This window comes from Sorex fumeus, unplaced genomic scaffold (genome assembly GCF_029834395.1).
Source record: "Sorex fumeus unplaced genomic scaffold, SorFum_2.1 ptg000078l, whole genome shotgun sequence".
Taxonomy (NCBI): domain Eukaryota; kingdom Metazoa; phylum Chordata; class Mammalia; order Eulipotyphla; family Soricidae; genus Sorex; species Sorex fumeus.
In genome coordinates this window covers 11,188,853-11,211,510 of record NW_026606135.1, presented here as the reverse complement: position 1 = coordinate 11,211,510, position 22,658 = coordinate 11,188,853, and the positions used below count along the sequence as shown (strand labels likewise).

Here is a 22,658-nt window from a genome sequence, read left to right as displayed (position 1 = left end):
GTGGTGAATCTTCAACACTTTTTTTCAGAATATACGAAGAACTCTGAAGATTGTTTTATTCACTTTTGTAATAGGAAAAAACTTCTCAAAGATCAGGATTTTTAGTATGTTTTATAATTGAAGAAAAATGTCCCAAATTTAGTATCATAAAACTTTCATTTTACTTCAGAGGAATACATAATTCATTTTAGAAGTCATTATTTGCTTCATGCCAAGTATAAGGATCCTTTACACTTACATAATAATTTTATACAGCAACACTTTACATATAACTTATTAAATGGCAAGTATGGCTTAAATCAATAGCTCTTCAGTGAGAAATGAAAAAAGAAGCCTTTTCACATAAAGTTCTGCTCTTTCATTTATTAAGAACTTAATTTTCTTTTTAGAAGATTAGTCTGCAAATAGAATCACTAATACTTCTAATCCACAAGCAAATCAAGAAAGCTATGTATAATAAATAATATAAGTACAGTGTCAGTACAAACTTTGCAAAATAAATAAATTTAAACACCAACTCAATCGAGGTTTGCTTTAAAAAAAAGTTTAAATTCCTTGTTAAGACATTCCAACTCAGTATATATTAAATTGTACATCATTCTAAACTGATTTTGTGAAAACCAAAAGTGGAATAATCTGTGAAGATATAAGCAATAAACTTTAAAAAATCCACATATTCTATATAGAAAAAGAAAATTTAAAGCAGAGTAGACTATGGTACACGTATAGAAACTAAATTGATTACTTTTTAATGACATGTCATAGGAAGTATTTACATTCGCAATGCCCAGTGGCCAGAGGCTTCCAATTCTCAGCCATAAATGTATGCCTGGACTAGCTCCATGCCTATGTGTTCTGCTCCCAGTTTTCTAAATTGGGTCAGCAAAGTATGGGCCTTGGACCCAAATCCCACCAGCCACCTGTATTTAGGATGGTTCTTGAGGAATAATTCTCATATTAAGAAAAAAAAATCAAAGAATATAGGTGATGTGTATATTACATGAAATTCCAATTTCAGTGTTGGTGACCGGTTGTATTGGAATGTAGCCACACTGTCATGTATTACCTATAGCTACTTTTGCAATAAAACAACAGTGCTGAGTAGCTTCAACAGATAATCTAAAGTCCAGAAAGTCTAAAATAATTATTATCTGGCCATTTACAAACAAGGTTTTGTCAACGCATGTTTTAAGTCAATTTTGCATGCTTAGCAATGATATTTTACAGCTACTTTGCTCAATAGCTGTCTCCAGGGTTTCTTTTTTTCCTTCACTAGTAGTGGGATGGGGGTCCATTGCCAGTTAGCTTTTTCTCACCATAAACTACATCATGTGTGAAGAAGGCGTCAGTCCAAAATATGTAGTTTCCAGTTTAAGCAAAGAAAATATGGAAATGATACTGGTTTCCATCATGTTCATTCTTGATGTTATTTCGACTTGGCAAAAAGATCTTCACCTGTAAAGATGAAATATAGGTTTTGTTAGTACATTTAGAGTGAAGAAGCAGAAATATTTATGTTGTAGGCTCTGGAGAGAGAATACAGTGAGTAGGGACTTGCCTTGCATGGGGCGGACCTGGTTTCTGGAGCTGACAGAGTTTCAATCCCTGGCATCCTATATGGTATCCTGAGCCCCACCAAATGTGACCCCTGAGTGCAGAGCTAGGAGTAAGCCCTGATAACCTCCAGGTGTGCCCCCCTCAAAAAAATTGACATGGTATCAAGAGTTCAGAATTCAATAAGCAGAAACAGCTTTGGTGGCTGGATTTTAAAGTCACTGTTTTTATTCAACTAAATGTTAAAACATACTCAATGGCTATTTTAGCCTTATATTCTTTAGAAAATTTTAAAAACCACTTAAAGGTGGAATTCCTTCAAGTATTTTTATTTATTAATTAGGATAAAAGTAAGGTAAATACTTTAGAAATTTGAAGGTTATCACAGAATGGTTAACCTCAAACTTTAGAGGTGAAAACATTAGAACAAATAATGCTAAATATGTTACCAAAAACCCTAGTAAAGTATTAAACTTGTTTTGTGAGCATGTAGAGAAAGCACTCCTCTCCTTGCCCACCTCTAACAAGATGTACTTTCTTGGAAACACTATTTAAAAGCTCATAATAAGGAATACTTCCAGAGAACTATCAATGTATCTCTTTTTGTTTTGGGGTTGCCCTTAGGGGATACTGGCTGCCCTTAGGGGATACTCCCAGCTCTGTGCTCAAGGACATCTAGGGCACCCTGTGGTACTGGGGATCAAACCCAGGTATGCAAAACATGTGCTCAGTCTTGAGTTCGCTGGCCCTCAATGGCTATTAGGAATTTGAAGGGAAAAGGTGGTTTGGGTTACAGCTGGTGGTGCGCTCAGGCCTTATTCCTGGCTCTGTACTCAGCTATCACTCCAGGTGGTGCTTGGGGGACCATATGTAGTGCCAGGGATTGAACCTGGGTCAGCTGCATGCAAGGCAAGCACCCAAAGCACTGCACTATCTCTCTGGTCCAATGCTTATTTATTAAGCTGAATTTTTAAAATTTAGGGGCTTACTCCTGGCTCTGCCCTGAGGGATCACTTCTGGTAGTGTTCAGGGGGCCATATGTGGTGCCAGGAATAGAACCCCCGTCAGCCACATGCAAGGCAGCTTCCTGATGTACAGTCATCCCCCAATGACTATTTTAAAGAGATACTTCCCTGAGTTCAAGCAAAATTAAGGTCAACTGAACAATTCTGAATTTCTGCTTACTATAGAAAAATCGAGTACAATGGCATTCATTTAAATTACCACTTCCCCCCTCTAAAATATAAGCAATTAGTAATGTCATTTTAGAAATCATATCATAATAATACTATTATTAGTTTTTGTGTCACAACAAGCAATACTCAGGGGCTACTCCTGGCTCTGCACTCAGGAATTATTCCTGGAGAACATATGGGATGCTGGGGATGGAACCCTGGTCAGCCGTGTTCAAGGCAAATGACCTACTCGCCAGACTATCTCTCCCTATTTTCCTTATTTTTCATGACCAAATTCAGAAGATCTTTTATTTCTAAGGGTAGAAGGAAGGGAAAGAGGGCAGGAAAACTTTATAGTATGGAAGGGTCTCCTATGTAGAATTTCCAGTCTATTACTTTTTAGCCAAATTTCTAAAGATCTTGGATTCTTATGTACATAATGCAATCTTATAGCATACTGGGGACTCTTATGGGCAATGTAATTTTACACCTTCATGGAGACTATAAAGGTGTGAGTACTATGAAGCACTATTGAGGTGTAAGAACGTCGATCAAATATGATGCGAATATGACCCTGTAAAGGGTCACCTGTGAAGAAATACCAAAGATATTTGAATGGAATGCAATACTTAGTCCCTGCCTTCCCCACTTAATCCCTAACCCCCACTTTATTTAAACACCACAATTTACAAAGGGTTCATGATGATTTATTATAGGCATTCAATAAAAAATGTTATAGTTTTAATCAGTGGCTGAATAAATAGTAGTATTCCCACATTAAATTATACATAAAAAATGTGATATTTTACTTTATTTTTTTTTTTCTTTCTGTGTCACACATGGTGATGCACAGGGATTACTCCTGGTTCATGAATTTAGGAATTACTCCTGGCGGTGCTCAGGGGACCATTGGGATGCTGGAAATCGAACCTGGGTCGGCCGCATGCAAGGCAAATGCCCTACCTGCTGTATGATTGCTCCAGCCCCAGTATTTTACATTTTTCCCACTGTCTTTGGATTTTGCTCACAGTCTCACTACCATGGTGAGTGATTTTTCTAAAAACTGGAGTCTCGGGGCTGGAGTGATAGCACAGCAGGTAGGGCGTTTGCCTTGCACGTGGCCGACCCAGGTTCGATTCCCAGGATCCCATATGGTCCCCTGAGCACCGCCAGGGATAATTCCTGAGTGCAGAGCCAGGTGTAATCCCTGTGCATCACCGGGTGTGACCCAAAAAGAAAGAAAGAAAGAAACAAACAAACAAAAAACCTGGAGTCTCCCTGACATTGATGCTTCATCCTAAAGCTCACATGACTTTTGGAGAAGGCACTGGCTGTTTCAGAGACACCAGAGGGGAAAGGAAGAAAGACTAGAACTTAAAAAAAGTGAGATGGGGGGAGAAATACTAGATATTCTTCGGCAGAAAATGGGTACTGATCCTTCTCAGAGTCTCAAACAGACCCGAGTTTCACTTTCTATATACATTCACCACTTTCTGACATTGTGTGACATGCATTGTTATCACAGAGTTCCTGAGATTTCTTCTTGATTGGCCTTTGCTTTCATAGTAGCTGGATATTGCAGATGGACTGAGGAGGTGTTTTCTTGCATTTGACCCTGTTTGCTGTTTCAAATGAGCTTGTAAGAGCAGTAGGGAGTTTTAGGAGTTGCCCATTTCACACAGAAATGTGGGCCCAACATATTCTTTGGATCTGTCCTAAGTAAAATTTGACCCTGTAAAGGGTTACCTGTGAAGAAATACCAAGCAATAATTACCTTTCCCGTACCTCTGCTTTCACTGAGTGTCAAATCTTAGAACTGAATTGGGAAAGGTGGACCTCAATAATCTCTTGGATTAAAAGACTAGGTGAAATGAAGAAAGTTGTTCGGTTTATCTCATACTTTTATCTGGGTTTTTATTTTTATGTTAATAATCTGATTTAAAAGAAAATGAAATTTAATTTGTATATGAATACCAAACAGTGAGCTGGCAACTAGAGGCTTAGTTTACTGCAGTTCCAAGTGAAGGCTGCTAGGTAATTTTGCTTTCTTTTTGTTGTTAGATCCTAGAAGCCAAATTTAATTTCTTTTAGCTAATTAACATTTTTGGGTCACATCTGGGTTTGCTGAGGGCTTACTCCTGGCTCTGTGCTCAGGGATCACTCTTCACAGGGCTCAGAGGCTCTGAAGAGCAGAGTTCAAACGAGACTGGCTACATACAAGGCGATACTTAATCCCTGTGCATGCACCGATATTTATTTATTTATTTAGATTTTAATTTTTTAATTGGGGCAAAGCGATAGCACAACGGTAGGGCATTTGCCTTGCACGCAGCCAACATGGCCGACCCGAGTTCGATTCCTCCGCCCCTCTCGGAGAGCCCGGCAAGCTACCGAGAGTATCTTACCCACAAGGCAGAGCCTGGCAAGCCACCCGCCCATGATGTCTTCGATATGCCAAACACAGTAACAGCAAAATCTCCAATGGAGACGTTACTGGGCCCGCTCGAGCAAATCGATGAACAATGGGAGGGAAAAAAAAATTGGGGCAAAAGAAATTGAGGGTGTGAGGCTAAATCAAATTTTACAGAATAAAAATAGAAATCTGGAATCAGGAGATAACAGCCTCTGATTTAACTCCTTATCAGCTCAGGCTACCTCTAGTATCCCCAGTACCACTGGGATTTTCCTGCAGACCCCCTTGCAGCACCAGTGGATCTGATCAGCCCTGTATCATGACTGAGTAAGAAACCAGTTGGTTAAGTATTGCAAGGTGTGGGCACCAGACCCTCAGCAACCCCCCCTCAAAAAAACGAACAAAACAACAAACTAACCAACAAATCTTAGAAATCCAAAAGACTAAAAGATGAATGACCAGCCCAAGACAGCCCTTCCAGAATGTTTGAGCTACCCCTGATTAAGACAGTTGTGTTGGACAAAATTAGGCTGGTGGAGTAGTTCAGCAAATCTGTTGTCCTCTTGGGGTGACTCTTTAGTTCTCCACATAATGGGGAGGTCTAAGATCATAAAGGCTGAAGTCCAATCTCTTCAGAGTTTTCTTCCTGTCTAGGGGTATCATTCTTTTGTTTCTTTAATTTAATTTTATTATTATTTTTTTTTATTGAATCACCGTGAGATAGTTATAAGCTTTCATGTTTGAGTTACAATCACACAATGATCAATCACCCATCCCTCCAGCAATGCACATTGTCCACCACTAACATCCCCGGTATACCCTTTCATTCCCACCCTCCCATTGCCTCCATGGCAGACAATATTTGGGTGTCTCATTCTTACCTGCTGTGATGACCTCCTCATTGAAAAGAGGACTCCTATATAAACTATACCGCACAAGGTGGTGTAAGTGGGGCCCTATGGTTCAGAATAGTGTGCATGGGTGACTTAGTGTACCTGGGTGAAGCCTGCATTGCCGGGTCACTGTCGAGAGTCTATCAGGTCAGTGGGAGACAAGCTGCCCGCAGGTTTCTCCTCCTTATTTTGGCCACTTTCTGAGGCTGATGCCTGCAAAGGGGGCGGGAGTCCACGGGGCTGTTTGGTCGACTTGGTGAGCTTCTTGAGTTCACTTGCAAAAGAAATGCCTTTTCTTTTGTCCTCTCGGGATGCCTATGAAAGAAAGAGTCCGTCATTGATACCAAGTGAAGGCCAGAATCCTGCACCTGACCGTCCCCCTCCTTCAGGAAAGCAGAACTTTGGAAAGAAGGGCAGAGGGGCTCCTCTTGAGGGTCGGTTACAGAGAGGAACACTGTTCACACACAGAAAAACAAAAGTCTAACGAATTTCTTCCAGTGAAATCCCATGACTTGGATGCTTTCTCTTAGATTTCACTAGCTCCCAATTTGATGAAAAGGTAGTTATGGGCTGGAGTGATAGTACAGTTGGAGTGAGAGGAGGCCTTGCACATGGCCTACCCAAATTTGATCCCCAGCAACCAATGGGGTCCCCTAAGCCTGCCTGAATGCAGAGCCAGGAGTAAGCCATGAGCACTACTGGGTGTGGCCCCCAAACAAAAAGACAAAACAAAACCCAACAAAAAAAGAGAAAAGGTGGTTAGGAATATGGAAGAATTAATTTGTAAAGAGAAAAATAAGTTTAAATGTTACCTGTACTTGTTCCTTTAGCTTAAGGATGAATTTCCCTGCACCTTTCCATTTGCTTTGGGCTTGAAACACACACTCCTGATCCAAAAGGACCCTCTGGGAGGACTTTGGGGCAGAAGTCTTCTTGCTGGTAGCATCTTTCACCACCTCTTCCAAAAGTACATAATCACTTGGGTTGGGGTTGCTCAGAATGCTATAAGAATATTTAGCTTTGCATAAAGTCTGAAAGATAAGTCATGGCAACTGAATAAGGTCATTTGCTTTCCAAGTCAACACTTGCTTTCCTCCTACATGAAACTTTAAGGACTTAAAGAGATAAAAGGGACCTTCTGATCATGTTACCCCATTTCCCATTTCCCATCTGCAGAGTTGCAGCTAACACTGTCATTCCCCCTATTAATTATCTCATTCCTGAAAGGAGCTGGGATCAGTTTCGGTGCAATAATCAACACCTAGGAAAGGGATGGGAGCTTTTCACCTGCTGAATGACATCCTGTGCGGTACTGACTCGAGGGGCTTTGATGACTGTTCGAGGTTGCTCTGGAGAAACATCGTGCACTTGGACAAAGAAGCTCTCTTCCTCCGAGCTCAAGATCACCTCCTTGTCATCTTGGGTGATGCTCCTTTCATCTACATTCTATAGGAAAAGGATCAAGAAGCAAGAGGAGAAAAAATGATCAGATGAAAAGAAAGGAAATCCAGCAACAATTTGCATTAGGTTTTGGTGTTGCTTCACAACTTCTTGTTTATATTTCAAATAGTTAATACTTCATAAAATATTCTTAAAAGATATATAGGCATGCACGTGTATATGTGTGTAGGAGTGTGTGTGTACGTGTTTGTTCTGACAGAAACAAAAGGTCTGTAGGTAGGGCCAGAAAGTACTTGCCTTGCACACAGCTGACCCGGGTGTCCCATGTTTCCCTGAACCTGCCAGGAACGATTTCTGAGCACAGAACTAGGAGTAAGCTCTGAAAATCCCTAGGTGTGGCCCAATCTACTTCCTCCCTCCCACCTGCCCCTACAAAAAAGAAAGATCTCTAATGATTTCTGCTTATGTAGACAGACAGATAAAAAGGCTGGTCTAGAAAAGAGTTTGTTCCTGTTAGCTGGTAGATTTCAAGTCCGGTAAACTGTAGACAATTTTATAAGAGAAAATATATTATTTTGATGATTTCCAAAAGTCAAGTAAAAAACACATCATGAGAAAACCTGCCCATTCCAATACAAATATGGAGCATTTAAGGAACACTAGATGTGGGGCCAAGGAGATGGCTCAAAGGCTCAAAGTATTGCACATGGGAACCCTGGGTTCTGTCCCTGGCCTCTCGTGGTTCTGGGAGTGACTCTTGAGCACCAAACTGGGAGCAGTTGCCAAGTATCGCTGTGTGTGGCCTCAAAACCAAAGATTAAGGAAAGAAAAGAAATACTGGATGCATGAAAAGTGAAACATGTGAGATTTAAGAAATAAAAACCCACAGTGAGCTGAAACAATGCTTGAGGTAAGTTGCATTAAAAGGAATATTGACAATTTTTTATAATGATCAGATTTGGCCATCAAATTGGCTGGCTTTTGGTGAACTGGCCTTCAGTTATCTTTATGTATATGTCTACAGACATGGCAAATTGTTGGATGTGTCTATACACATAGGTATCCTATACACTAATAAAAAGGCAAGCTTTTTCACTTCTCATCACTTCTCTCCTGAGAGATTCAGTGTTGTTAGTTTATGAGTGTTTTTAAACATTTACTATAGCTAAATAAGTGTATTTTTGTATGTGAATAAATATATAAAATGAAACCCTAGCATTGTGTAGACTAGAAAGAAAGTGATTATCAAGAGGCTCTTGGCCTTGGTTATCCCTATTTTCAAAGGAAAGTTTTTTTTTTTCTCTTGTTGTTGTTGTTGTTTTTGCTTTTTTGGTCACACCCGGTGATGCACAAGAGTTACTTTTGGCTCATGCACTCAGGAATTACTCCTGGCGGTGCTCGGGGGACCATATGGGATGCTGGGAATCGAACCTGGGTCGGCCGCGTGCAAGGCAATGCCCTACCCGCTGTGCTATCGCTCCAGCCCCCTTTGTTTTGTTTTTAATTCAGTTTATTTGTTTATTTGAAGTTGGGTCACACGTTGTGGTGCTGAGGGCTGATTTCTTGCTCTGTGCTCAGGGATTATTCCTGGCATGCTTGGGGGACCATATGTGATGTTGGGGATGGAACCTGGGTCAGTTGCATGCACAGCAAGAACCTAAACCTCTGTGTTCTGTCTCCAGCTCAGAGTGGCTTAGTTTTTTTTTTTTTTTTTTAAATCTTCTGCAAGGAGCAGCAGGAAGAGGGGTGAGGCATCTATTAGGGAGTGAACATCTGGACAGAAGTCTTCTGATTCCTGAATTCTCCCAACTTCATCTCCTTTAAGCAGGTCATCGAAATGGCGCTAACTGCAAGGACCCAAGGTTCCCTGGCATTCTCTGAAGTTCCCATCAGTCACAGAACCCAGTCATTCCAACATTGATGTTAAAGTCAGACCGAATAACGGCCACCAGGTGGCGCCAAGTCGCAGTTAGTACCAGAGAGGACGATGCTGACGATGCTGGAGCTGCATATCTGACACATTGCCATAGGCCTCCCAGATCATTTCATGAAGCTTGTGGTAATGGTCCCTACAATTTACAGGGCTGATTTTACTATATAATTTTTGCATGAGAGTTGTTGCCTAGTTCTATTATATAAAATGAGGTTATAATCTAGGTATACTGCTTTTTTCTTCATCATTTCACTTCAATTCCTAGAGATTTTATGGCATAAAATTCACTGCACTGATTATAATGAATGTAACCAGTTAGAGAGAGGCACTGCATAGTAATTTACTTAAAACCAGGGAACAAGCATGAAAGGAAAAGAAAAAAACCTTCTCAATTGCTACTTAAAATACATGTACAAATATTGCTACTTAATATCACGTGCACAAAGTACTGTTATATTTATTATTTTTGTTTGTTTGGGGGCAACACCCGCTATTCTCAGCCTTACTGTACTCAGGTGTTACTCTTGGCAGTGCTTGGGAGATCTTATAGGGCCCCAGGGATCAAACTGGCTAGGTTATGCAAGGGAAGCACTTTACCTGCTTTACTATTTCTCTGGATCCCCCGGCATTATTTTTTTTTTAAAAAAACTCCTTTGAACCTCACTCAGAGCTTAATTATTAAAGGAGTTTTCAGGGGCCTTAAAAGTCACAGGTTATGACTATCGTAGGACCCTGACAATAATCACAATGAGTGATTTCTATGACAGATTTTACCATTTAGGACACAGGAGTCTACAAAGGTCAAGATGAGCTCTCCAGTCATCTCAGAGATGGCAGAGCCAGATTTGTCTAATTTCCAATCCAGCTAGTGTCCAAGGAGGGTGTATTGATCACAAGATGTGGCCCGACAGCTTGTCAGCCCAGAGACAAGCAAATTGAAAAAAGGCAGGTTGGAGAGAACATAGGTCATAGGGAGCAGTCCGGGAACTTCTAATATACAAGCACACTGATTATATATCTTACCAGTTCTATAGAGAAAAATATATGGAAATGCTTAGAGCCCAAATAGATGGGTGTACTGGTATCCATCCAATTGTGTTCAATAATTGACAAATTCATTTATTTAATCAGTAACCATCAAGCATTACTGACCCAGATAAAACCTAGACACATAAAACGGGATTTATTATCCTTCAGTTATTTAAAAAATCTTCCAAGGCTTGCTCTTCAAGCCCATGTTCACCCCTGAACATGTATCTCACTTGCTTATCTCTATGCTACATTGCAAATATACAGTTGGCATTTTTCACTTGTTCACTGATACTGTCGCTTAGAGCATTTATTTATTTGGGGGGTATACAGAGCAAAGTACTGAGGCCAAACATGTAGAAATAAGACAAAATTAGAGAGAAACTAAAGATGGTGTCAAAGACCCAGTTAATCCCTCTGATACTTCCTTTTTTTTAATTTACATTTTAGTGTGATTTACAAAGTTGTTTACAATAGGGTTTTGGGCATGCAATGTTCCCATCTTCAGTCCCACCATGCTATCTGATATTTTCTCAGGAAACTATTATTATTAGAACAGCTTGTTTTCCATATTAGCAATTTGTATGCTCAGCAGGGAGAGAAGGCTGGGAGATGTTTATGTTTCCTACTTAAAGGCATTCTTTGATGATCTAAGGCAGTTTCTCTGCTTAAAGGCATCCTTTGATAATGAAGGAAGGAAGGCAGTAGGCTGGATCCCAGAGGAGATGCAGGAGTTCCTTAGAGGCCACAGGCCTTGCTCATATTTGAAAGTGAAAAATAACATGTGATGCTAAAATGGACAAGCAAGAAATTGACTAGTGGACACTGTACTGGTCAAGCTCTAGTCGTTGTCCAAAAGGAGCAGATGAGGTGTCCAAAACAAGGCCTGCCACAGATTAGGTGCTCCATAAGTGCCTATAAAGTCATAGATTCAGCACAGACAAAAGTGAATGAGTTAACTCAACAATTGGATTCAACTGTTGAACTAACTGACTCTCTCCTGGTGTCAACACATCAGAAGGTATGTCTTTGCTGACCCTTCCAGGTCAATCTGAAAAGTGGCAGTAAGTGTGTGGGTTTTTGTCAATTAATTCAGAAAAAATTTTTAAAAGTACACCACCAATGAATGGCAATAGGTGTCAACCGATTTGACTCCAATGTGGTCACTGTGTTCTTTTACTCATTCTGACCAAGACTGAAAGATTATCTATACTTTGCATAAAGTTATGGAACATTTTCCTAAAAATACACATGCTTTATTTATAAGCACGGAACATTTCATTAGCAAAAACTTTATAGGCACTGACTGAAAGGCTACCTACCACCTGCCAAATGTGAAATGCCTTTCAGGACTTACATTACGCAGTGTTGGGACCTCATGACCATTTACATCTTTCTACACATGTAAATAAAGTGCTGGGCCCTCAGTTGATGACATACGTAAGGATCTGTTGAATTTTTGTTTCCTTCATTTTATAAGATGTGCAGAAGCACAAAACAGAACCTCCACATTTAAAAAGAACAAAAACCAAGTTGCAATTGCATGACATTCTGAATTTAAGTGAGGTGGGCAGTAGCAGAGCAGGTTAAACACAGCTGTGAGTATATGGTGGTTCCCGATAGACTTACTTCTTGCTGGGTTAGGACAATTCTGCCAACATATCCCTCTTCCGGAAACCAGCTGCTTAAAATCTGCATGATCTCTTCTTCTGGACCGATGACTCTCTGGAATGGCTGTTTCCTACATTCATTCTTTTCTTTAGATATAAAGTATTTTTCTTCCATCAAAAAATAGTCTGTGACAATAGGTCTACTGTCATGTTCAGTGGTTAGAATCTAAAAAAATAAAAAGCAGGTAAATTTAGGCACACCTTTGAGGCATAGGTTAAAAAACTTGAACTCAAAACAAGTCTCTTGTCATGGCGTTCAGAGAGATTTAATGCGTAATTTACAAGTGAAACCAGCTCTGAGGCATTGCATAACTCTTTCTGGAAGATCTGAGAATGCTCAGTGTCCAAAAAGAATTGTTTATGTCCACTCTGGGCAACGAAACAATTTATAATCCCCAGACAGTATAACTATTTTTCCCATTGCTGGAATGAGAGCTCCTACTGAATAAAAAACTTTTAGGTTTTTCAATGTATGAGTTTAGCTCTTTATAGTCTTGCAACTTTGACTCTGACTGAAGGCAAAGAATCTAGTCTGGCTTCTACCAAGATAACCTCTTTTTCTCATGTTGGAAGTACTCAATCATCTTCTAATTTCATCTGAGCTAATATCCCGGGAATTTTCCTTTCAATAAACTCTTGACAACATGCCCAGAGACTTGTTTTCTTTGTTGGCTACTGACTCTGGGTGGGGAAACTCGGTGGTTTAGGCAGGGCTCTCTGCACCGACCTGTGTCTGGGGGCTGCCTTGAATATGGGTTGTGAGGTGTTGGCAAGAATTTTAACCCCTTACAGAGTTAGCTTCCCCATCTATAAAATGGAAAGAGTAACAACCTCTTATTTCTGTTGTATGGTTGAGGCTGATCAGAAAACCTAACATGAGGATATTCTGAGAACTCAATAAACACTCACATCTTTTTTACAAATGAAGTTTTTGAGGGAGCCTACTCAGTGTTGGGGGGCGGGGGGAGCTCCAGGGCTCAACTTGGCATGATCTGGAGGCCATGCAATGCTGGAAATCAAACCTGGACTCTGGGGAAGCCAGCTAAGACCTCTGTTCCTGCGAGGAATCTCCCTGGCCCCTGCACTGCCCATCTCTGTAGGTGCTCTCGCCAATGTATTCATTCTTTTTGTTTTATTAAGACATTTATTTTATTTATTTAAAAAACTTTTATTAGGGAAACACCATGAGGTACAGTTGTAGACTTACAAATTTTTGTGCTTGGGTTTCAGTTATACAATGATCGAGTACCCATCCCTCCTCCAGTGCCCATTTTCCACCACCATGGGTCCCAGTATCCCTCCCACCCCCATCCCCCCCGTCCCACCCTGCCTCTGTGGCAGGGCATTCCCTTTTGTTCTCTCTCTCCTTTTGGGTGCTGTGGTTCGCAAAAGAGGAATTAAGTGGCAATCATGTTTGGTCTATAGTCTACTTTCAGCATGCATCTCCCATCCTGAGCCTCTGTATTCATTCTTTCACCTGAGCACAGCCTTCACCTACATATCCTGGCAAAGTGCTGAGCTTGCAGTGGTGACAAGAGAAGGCTGCCACCATCTAGTAAACATGGGTGGTGGGCCCAAAGATTCTTAGGAAGATGGCTTTCATCCTACTCCTCAGTTTAAAATTGCCAGTGGGCTCTGAGTTCTAAGTGGCTAGGCAACTGTTACACTGGAATTCAGGACACAGAGTTTTGGGAGAAGGCCACCGACTCTATTATCGGCAGGTGAGAGCTGGCTCTCTGCTAATCTATAGGAACTGGCAGGGATGCAATGATGCTCCATGGAAATGATTCTGTACTCTGTATCTTCACATTTCCATTTCCACTCCCCCAATATGGCTCCTGGTCTGATCGATGCACAGAGAAGACAAAATCACAGAAGCTCTTGTGAAAGCTATGAAATCTGACACTGTTCCTCTGACTCCAGGTCAATTATAAAATGCTCTCTTGTCCATAGAGACTTTCGTTTAAAGAACAGAGCTATTTATCCAGAGTTCCGTTTACAGTCAGTCAGTTGGTATTTAACCTCCCGCACCCCGACAAGTCTATGATGCTAGTTACAGTTCATCATAGACCCTAACTCAGGGAGCATTTGAGGATGACTCCTTTGGTCCTATCCCCAAGGAGGAGAGGGGATCTTGAAATGGATTAGGGATAAAATCTTTTGCAAGGATCCGAGGTCACTGAGACAAGCAGTGCTGGTATGTCCTGTGACAAGGAAAGTAGCCAGAGCCATCCCCCCTCTGCAGGGGCTATGTGTGAGACTCCAGAGGGTGTCTGAAACCACTGACAGTATCAAACTGTGCTTGCCGACCCACAGGTGTTATGATAGAGTTTAATGTACACATCAGGCACAGTGGGAGGGTAACAATAATCATAACTAATTAGAGCAATGCTAGCCATATAATTTGATAGCACTGTCTGTAGCACTGTCCTCCCGTTGTTCATCGATTTGCTTGAGCGGACACCAGTAACGCCTCCATTGTGAGACTTGTTACTGTTTTTGGCATATCGAATACGCCACGGGGAGCTTGCCAGGCTCTGCTGGGTGGGCGGGATACTCTCTGTAGCTTGCTGGCTCTCCAAGAGGGACGGAGGAATCAAACCCGGGTTGGCCGTGTGCAAGGCAAATGCCCTATGCGCTGTGCTATCGCTCCAGCCCATAATCTGATAAGAGTTAAGTACATGTGGTCTTTTTAATAAAAAGACCTGTTGAAATAACTTGTTTTCTGTGGCATTTTCAAACACTGAGAGGCTTGGACAACTGAAAGAGCAAAAGTGAGGGTAGAGATAAAGGTATGGATAAGGTATTGATAAGGATTAAGGCTGTGCCCAGGGGACTGCCTTGTCCTTTCAAGGAGCTGCACTCCCTCCCCACATGCTGCTCTTTTTCCTGGCCTTCTCCCTATTAGGAGTGAGCCCTCTGTGGGAGCAGCTTTAACAGTAGAAGGTCTCCACAACCAGGGGCATAGGGGGAGAAAAAGGGAAACCGGAGTGGAAGCTGCACACGATGAGGGGACCTAGGCCAATCTGCAACAGGGTTTAGCCCTCCACACACACCAGACCACCAAAGGCTAAGACTGAGTGCCAGGGGAAGGGAGACACAGGAGCTGCTCCATATGCAAATGAACGGCTCTGGCTGGAGGTGCTGAGATGTTGTTTTGGACCAAGTGGTCCATCCTGATGAGCTAAGAATTTGATCCAACTTCGATGATAGCAAATGCATGTCATCCGGCAGATGTGCAAATTCTGATTGAATTTTACTGATTGATTAAAACCCTGTTTTAAGAGGGACAATGAGGACCATGTTACGGGTGAGAGGGAAAGTGAGCATGTGCTGGAGAATCACTTGTTTTGGTGTTTATCATTTTGGAGTTCAGTGCAGTTTTTCCTGGTACTGGGAATTGAAGCCAGGGAGTCACACATGAGAGGCATATGCTCTACCACACAGCCACATTCCAGTCTCAAGCCCACTGTTTTTATGTGGTTGAAAGATTGATAAAAATTCTTCTCTATAGCTTTAGGTACTAGGACCCTGTATATCATTTTAGGGGGTATCTCCATCCTGAATAATAGAAATATCCAAAAGGTGGATTGTCAACACAGGCTTTTGTGTGTTTATGTACTTGTGTGTGTTTATACACACACATTTCCACAACAGTACACATAGAGAAATACATTAGATGTTGCATCCTCCCAGCCTTGGAGGAACGTACCTGCTGGAGTAGCTGCTTTGCCTTGGTGCTTCCATTTATACAGAACACAGTGAAAGGCTCTGGACCTGGGACCCCATGCACTGTGACTCTATGAGCCTGCAAACACTTTCTTTCTTCTGTATTAAACATCTGTCAAGGGAGATAATATGGTTTTTTCATTCATACTAAATAACATGCCACTTATAGGATACATTCAATAAAGAAGAGTCAGTTATCAGAAGTATGTATAGGAAGATGCTAATGCAAATGAATCAGTTCCCTTATAACCTGGTACAATTCTTTGTATTAGAAGCAATAAAAACTTACTAACAGTTTGGCGAGGATAATTAGTAGTGTATCACAAAAAAATACAGATTTTATCTATTCATTTATTTTGTAATTAAGCAAAATAGTATTATTTAGAGAAATCTAAAGAAATAAAAAGGGAGATAAATAGAGATAAATATTCAAAAGAGAAAGCAGGCTTTTCTAGAGGGAAAAACGTCCAGATTTATTTTAAATAAGTATCTTTTCCCATTGTACTTTTTTTTTCTTTCACCTGCTTTCACTATAACATTTGGAAAAGGAATAAATGTTGTCCCCTAAGACAAAACAAAAACAAAACAACAAGCACCATTAATTTAACCAGCCAATGACAGCAGTATTAATTGTTCAAGTAAACAGCCCTACATTGCTTGAGTTAGTGCTGGTCAAATGGTTCTGAAACTTCAAAGAGAATGAACCTTCCCTGGGGAACTTGGTAACACACTGAATCTGTAACAGGTTGCCTTTTGTGGTGCTTCTTTCCTGTGGATGCTCTCTCACCAAGATCTAGGGCACAAGTTCTGTTTTGTACACCCCAACCCTGCTCATTTGTGATACCTGCCTTTGGATGGCTGAAGAAGAAAAGGCTTTCCTGTACTTTTAGAAAATAACCCTTCTCGTTTTACTTCTAGCAAGTTTACTTTCTAAATATTGAGATGCTTCCTGACAGGTTTTGTTTAGTTATTCTTTCTCCCTTGTTTTTTTTTCTTTTTTGATCACTGCTTGCTAGACATCATAAAATGTTCCTCAAGGGTATAGGTTTTGACAGGATGAACCTGTGTCACCTTAGAAGCACTCAGCTTTTGCCTTTCTGGTTTGTAAAATAGAGATGATACTAATAGCGCTTTCATGATTGTATGAGAGGACTAAGTGATTCTGTGCGTGTGCTTAGGAAGTATCAAGTGCCAGTAAAAATGTTACTCCCTAATTAATGATTAACTTTCCATATCACAGAAAGCCTACTCAGCACAGCAATTCCTGCAAATATGCTGAGCGAAACAGAACTGAATTACCAAAGAGGCAGGCACAGTACTGCCAGAGGCGTTTTCTTCCATCCTTCTGCTATTGATAAATAAGCTAGAGATCTCCAAGACTTCATTGTGGAGGTTTCGCAGTTGAAGATGCCGGTATCCTGAAATTGTGCAGAATTGGGAAAAACTCATTAGTTGTGTTCATAATGTCAGAAGGGGTGGGAGAGGTCTTACTTCACCAGGGGATGCTGTCAATACTGCAAATTTCAAAAACAAAGAAAAGACAAGAGTGGTTAAGCTTCTATGGAAAACAGTATGTAGATTTCTCCAAAAACTACGAATAGCACTTTCATATGACCCAGGAATTCCACTTCTTGGTATCTATTTCTATTCTCAAAACTCAAAAATGTTAATTTGAAAAGACAAATGCATATCTATGTTCAATGCAGTGCTGAGTACAATAGTCAGGATATGAAAATAATCCAAATATTCAGTGTCAGATGCATGGATAAAGAACTTGTGGGATAGATAGCAATGGAATACTGTGTAACCATAAGAAAAGACAAAATCTTCTTGGAATATACCCTAGGGGTCCAAAATACACACAGCAGAAATGCCATCTGCATGGCTATGCTCAATGCAGCACTATTCACAATAACCAGAATCTGTAAACAACCTGAATGCTTGAGAACAGATGGCTGTTAAAGAAACTATGGTACATTTACTCAATAGAATACTATGCAGCTGTTAGGAAAATCCAAGTCATGAAATTCACTAATGGATGGACATGAAAAGTATCATGCTGAGTTAAATGTGTCAGAAGGAGAGGGACAAACATAGAATGACTGCAGTCATTTGTGGGATATAAGAAAATATAATATGAGACTAATGTCTAAGGATAGTAGTAAAAAGGGCCAGGAAGACTGCTCCACAATGGGAAACTTGGGGATAAGACAGTTGAGACAGAGAAGGGACCACTATGACAAAGATAGTTAGAAATAATCACTCTAGATAAAAAATTGTGTGATGAAAGTAGGTAAAGGAACAAACATGCTAACCCCTCAGTATCTTTATAGCACACGGTAATGTCCCAAAAGGGGGAGAGAGACAGTGAGAGAGAGGCAGAGACAAAGACAGAGACAGAAAGAGACACAGAGAGACAGAGAGAGAACAAAGAGAGACAGGGACAGAGTCAGAGACAGAGCAAGTGAGCAAGCGAGAGAGACAGGGAGAGAGAAGAAGAAAAAGAAGAAGAAGAAGAAGAAGAAGAAGAAGAAGAAGAAGAAGAAGAAGAAGAAGAAGAAGAAGAAGAAGAAAAGTGTCTACCATAAAAAGAGGTTGGGGGAGGGTAGCAGAAAGGAAACTGGGAACATCTGTGGTGGTAAATGTACATTGGCGGAAGACTGGGTATTGGAACACTCTATGAATGAAACTAGATCATGAACAGCTTTATAACTGTGTATTTCATGGTGATTCAATTTAAAAAAAAGAAAGAAAGAGAAAAGATGAAATCATGCCTTATGCAGCAACTTAGGTGGGGTAGGAGGGCATCATGTGAACAAAATAAGTCAGAAGGAGAAGAACAAAACCACCTGATCTCACTCATCTGTGAAGTACAGAGGAACAAGATAAGCTAATAAAATGTATCATGTGATGGCAAATCCTTGGCCCTGGATTATAGAACTGAGAATATCAAGTAACGCAGCGGGGAATAATAAGGTAGCCTGGAGGTAACACAAGGACACTGTCAATGGTCTTGGACACTCTGATGGTGGAGAGGTGAGGCAACTGTGTACATCAAAACCGTAAGAGTCAACATTACGATAATGGCAGCATGGGACCCGAACTACAATAATTAAAGAAAAATGAGCTTGCTAAGAGACTGAGAGTGGAGTGTGGAAGGGGACCTTTGGACATTGGTGGAGGGGTGCTGACTGTGGTGGTGGGTGTGGGGTTAGAACACTGAGTGAAACTGACTGAAACTCTGTTATTAATAGTACAGTAAGTCACAGAGCCAAGTGAAAACCGGGAAAAATATTCCCCCCCAAACCAAACACAACCCTGTGAGATGTGCTCATTGTGCAAGTTAGCCTTCCTGTCTCTATTTAAACATTTGAAACGCAAATGTCAAATACACAAAAGCGGAAGGAGGAGACTAGAAAACTCCAGGTCCTCATCTCCTCACTAGCACAAGTATTAATGAATGTTTCGACAGTTTTAGTCTACCTCGTTTTAAAGCCTTGACAGGGATGATTCTCTGAGCTGTAACTGCTGAGCTGTTGTTTTCCACAACTGCAAAACGAAGAAACAACAGATCTTCAAAGTGAACCCGGAAGAGAAACTGTTCATTCCACATGGGGTTCAGAGTGTTTCGATGGATGGGCTTGGTGCGGAAATGGCAGCTGTCCAGAGGCATGCCCAGGACGTCAACTTCGATGCAGGGGCTTCCCGTGCTGTTACTTGGACACACGTTCTGACCAGAAACAATCTGATGGGGAGGGGAAGAGAATCAAAGTCACTCAAGCTACATCGCTAATCAGTAGGGAGAAATATGATCTCACACCACAGAGACTGGCACACATACAAATGAACAAGTACAACCAATGCTCGCGTGAACATGGGGAGAAAGGGACCCTCATTTATTGTTGGTGGGAATGTCGAATGGTTGGTCCAGTCTTTTTGGAAAACAATATGGACATTCCTCAAAAAACTAGAAACTAAGCTCCCATTTGACCCAGTAATACCATTTCTGGAAATATACCCTGGGGCCCAAAAACACACAGCAGAAACATCTGGACATTCATTGCAGCACTGTTCACAATAGCCAGAATCTGGAACCAATCTGAGTGCCTGAGAACAGATGAATGGATAAAGAAACTAGGGTATATCTACACAGTGGAATATTAAACAGCTATTAGGAAAAATGAGGTCATGAAATTTTCCCATAAATGGAGTTGGAGAGTATCATGCTGAGTGAAATGAGTCAGAAGGAGAGGACAGATAGAATGACTTCATTTATCTGTGGGATATATTAAAAAGAAAGTATGAAACTAATATCCAAGACCAGGGAATATGGGCCAGGAGGACTGGTCAATGGTTGGGAATTACCACAAGGGTGTGGGGGATGGAGTGTAGTTAAAATAGAGGAGGGTCCATTATGACAATACTAGTTGGAAATGATCACTCTGAACAAGAACTGAGTATTGAAAGCAGGTAAAGAGATATATATGATAAACTTTCAGTATCTGTATTGCAAACCATAATGCCTAAAATGAGAGCGAGAAAGAGAGAGAGAAAGAAGAGAGGTGTCTGCTATAGAGGCAGGCAGGGGTAAGAGGTCACTTGAAGGGGTGGGAGGGAAACTGGGAACACTAGTGCTAGGAAATTACACTGGTGGAGGAATGGGTGTTGGAACATTGTATGACAGAAACCCAATCATGAACAGCTTTGTAATGCTTTATCTCATGGTGATTCAATAAAAAAATAAAAAATTAGGAAAAACAAAACAAAACAAAGCAATCTCTTCCCCTCACCACTTCCCTCCACAGAGAGGAGAAAGAAAGAAAAAAGACATTTGCAAAGGACCAGGTAAATGATTGATAAAGTTGCTAAAAAATAAAAAAATGGAAGTGAGTCTAATCAGGTACCAATGTAATCAATTGGATACTGGTATGACTAGAAACATGAGTAGTCTGTTTTGTCAATAGCATTCACCTGATTACAACTTTTTAGGTGTTTAAATATCTTCTCAAAGCAAGAAACTAAGATAAAATTAAGTTTCTCAAGGTCAGAGAAAAGGGAAAGAACTTTAGGCAATGTCACCACAAATTTGTTACAAACTCTTTTATTCTAAATGTTTTAGATGCAGACTTTATAATGTCAAAATCTTTTTCTTGAATAATTCAATTTTTATGCAATAGACATCGGATGTTGTTAAACATTGATTCATAGGCTGGGTAATATAATTCTGCGGCAGAGTGCATGCTTTGGATGTGAAGGACCTGGGTTTGATGCCTGGCACTTAATAAAAAAACAACCCAAACTAAGACAAAACTTTATTGCTTCTGTTAACAGGTAAAACTATCTGACTCTAGTTGCAAAGGTCAAACTGAGGGGCTGGAGAGACAGGATAATGATGAGACCCTTGCCTTGTCTGTGGCTGAATCCAATTCAATCCCCAGCACCACATATGGCCCCCTGCACCCCACCAGGAGCACACACAAAACAAAGTTTTATCCAAACACAAAATCAAACAACAAGGTCAAATATTAAAGGGGCAAGTGCCTGTTGTTTTAGGAAAAAGAAAAAGGAAAGAAAAAAGTAGTTTTGTGGAGAGATATCTGGGAATGGGTATTTTCCCAGGGGTCTGGGGTATTCAGAACAGAGTCTGCTTGACATTCTTCCTTCAGAGAGAAACAGATGGAATGCATGAAGGAGATAGCCTTGTCCTTCCATGGCATTACTGATTCACTGGCATTGTTATTTTCCTTTGGCAGCTAGAAGAGCATGCATAAGGAAAGTTGAGTTGTGTGATGAGTTAGTTATCTGTTATTAAAGGCAGTCTGTGGAGTTCTGACAATTAATTAGGTAAGAAAAAGGAACAAAAAACCCATCCAGGAATGATAAAAGTTAAACTATAAGAGTAAATGTATTTCAGAGTGACATCTTTGATTTTACGACAGATAGTAAGAGTAAAATATGAGTGGCTCTAAGGAGGAGCTCAACTCAGTGTGATCAGCAGTAGGCAGAAGAAGGGAGCTTACACCACCACCTACTGGGCTCTAGAAAACAGCTCGATGACAACATACCTGCACCATAGCCCCTGTCTTCAGAGAAGGGAAGAGACACTTTCAGGAATTACAATCTGAGCAAAGTCATGGCATGACAGCTCTATAATGCTTTGAATGAAAAATGAGTTCTGATTCATATCCTTATTAGTGTACCCTGGGCCACACTTACAGTTAAAGAATAGATGGCAGGCTCCATGCTGTCCAGGTCTCTTTCCAAGGGAGAAAACTTCTGGTACATGGGACAGTTTCTGTCCCACAGAACTGGGGGTTTCAAAACATAACCACAGCCACCATTGGCCTCAAACATGGCAGCATTCAAATGTAAAGGGAGGTCTGCAAAAGAAAGTCAGGATGGTTTGGTAAGACAAGTGTCAGTTTAGAGACTTATTCTGAAATCCAACACAAAGTTGCATCAATGTTCCATACATCAACAAAAAGAGAAAACTCAGTCCATAGATTGACTGACTTCTCTCTGGTCCCAGGTTATGGCAACCCTCAGGAAGTAGGAACCAAGATAAACATATGGTCCCTTGGGCCTGCCAGGAGTGATGCCTGAGTGCAGAACACTCCTGGTAGTGTTCCCTATGCACAGTCAGAAATAAACCCTTACATCTATAGGATATGTTGAGTTTCCACTCCTACCCAATTTCTGCCATTTAAAAACTTCTTACAAATAAAAATTTATAACATGAATCAAAAAATCTTCAAAATACCTAATTTATCTATTTGAAATACTTCATTGTCATTGAGGTGACATGGTTCCAATAGTGCGAATGTTTATGCTTTAGGTGGACAGAGATATTCACCTTCCCCA

At 40.8% G+C, this 22,658-nt stretch overlaps 1 protein-coding gene across 2 annotated transcripts in view; it reads right to left on the bottom strand.

The window, feature by feature from the left end:
• Positions 1-343: 343 nt before the first annotated feature.
• The window catches only part of PLCE1 (phospholipase C epsilon 1), a 343,363-nt gene continuing 321,048 nt past the window's right edge, over positions 344-22,658 (bottom strand). For both annotated transcript variants that reach the window (XM_056130466.1, XM_056130467.1), the window contains exons 25-33: positions 22,014-22,177; positions 19,281-19,542; positions 17,097-17,215; positions 15,781-15,909; positions 12,028-12,234; positions 7,323-7,481; positions 6,848-7,066; positions 6,138-6,350; positions 344-1,455 (exon numbers count right to left, since the gene is read on the bottom strand). In XM_056130466.1, the coding sequence (XP_055986441.1) occupies positions 6,162-6,350; positions 6,848-7,066; positions 7,323-7,481; positions 12,028-12,234; positions 15,781-15,909; positions 17,097-17,215; positions 19,281-19,542; positions 22,014-22,177 (1,448 nt within the window). In that variant the 3' untranslated portion in view covers positions 344-1,455; positions 6,138-6,161. The remainder of the gene's footprint in view (positions 1,456-6,137; positions 6,351-6,847; positions 7,067-7,322; positions 7,482-12,027; positions 12,235-15,780; positions 15,910-17,096; positions 17,216-19,280; positions 19,543-22,013; positions 22,178-22,658) is intronic.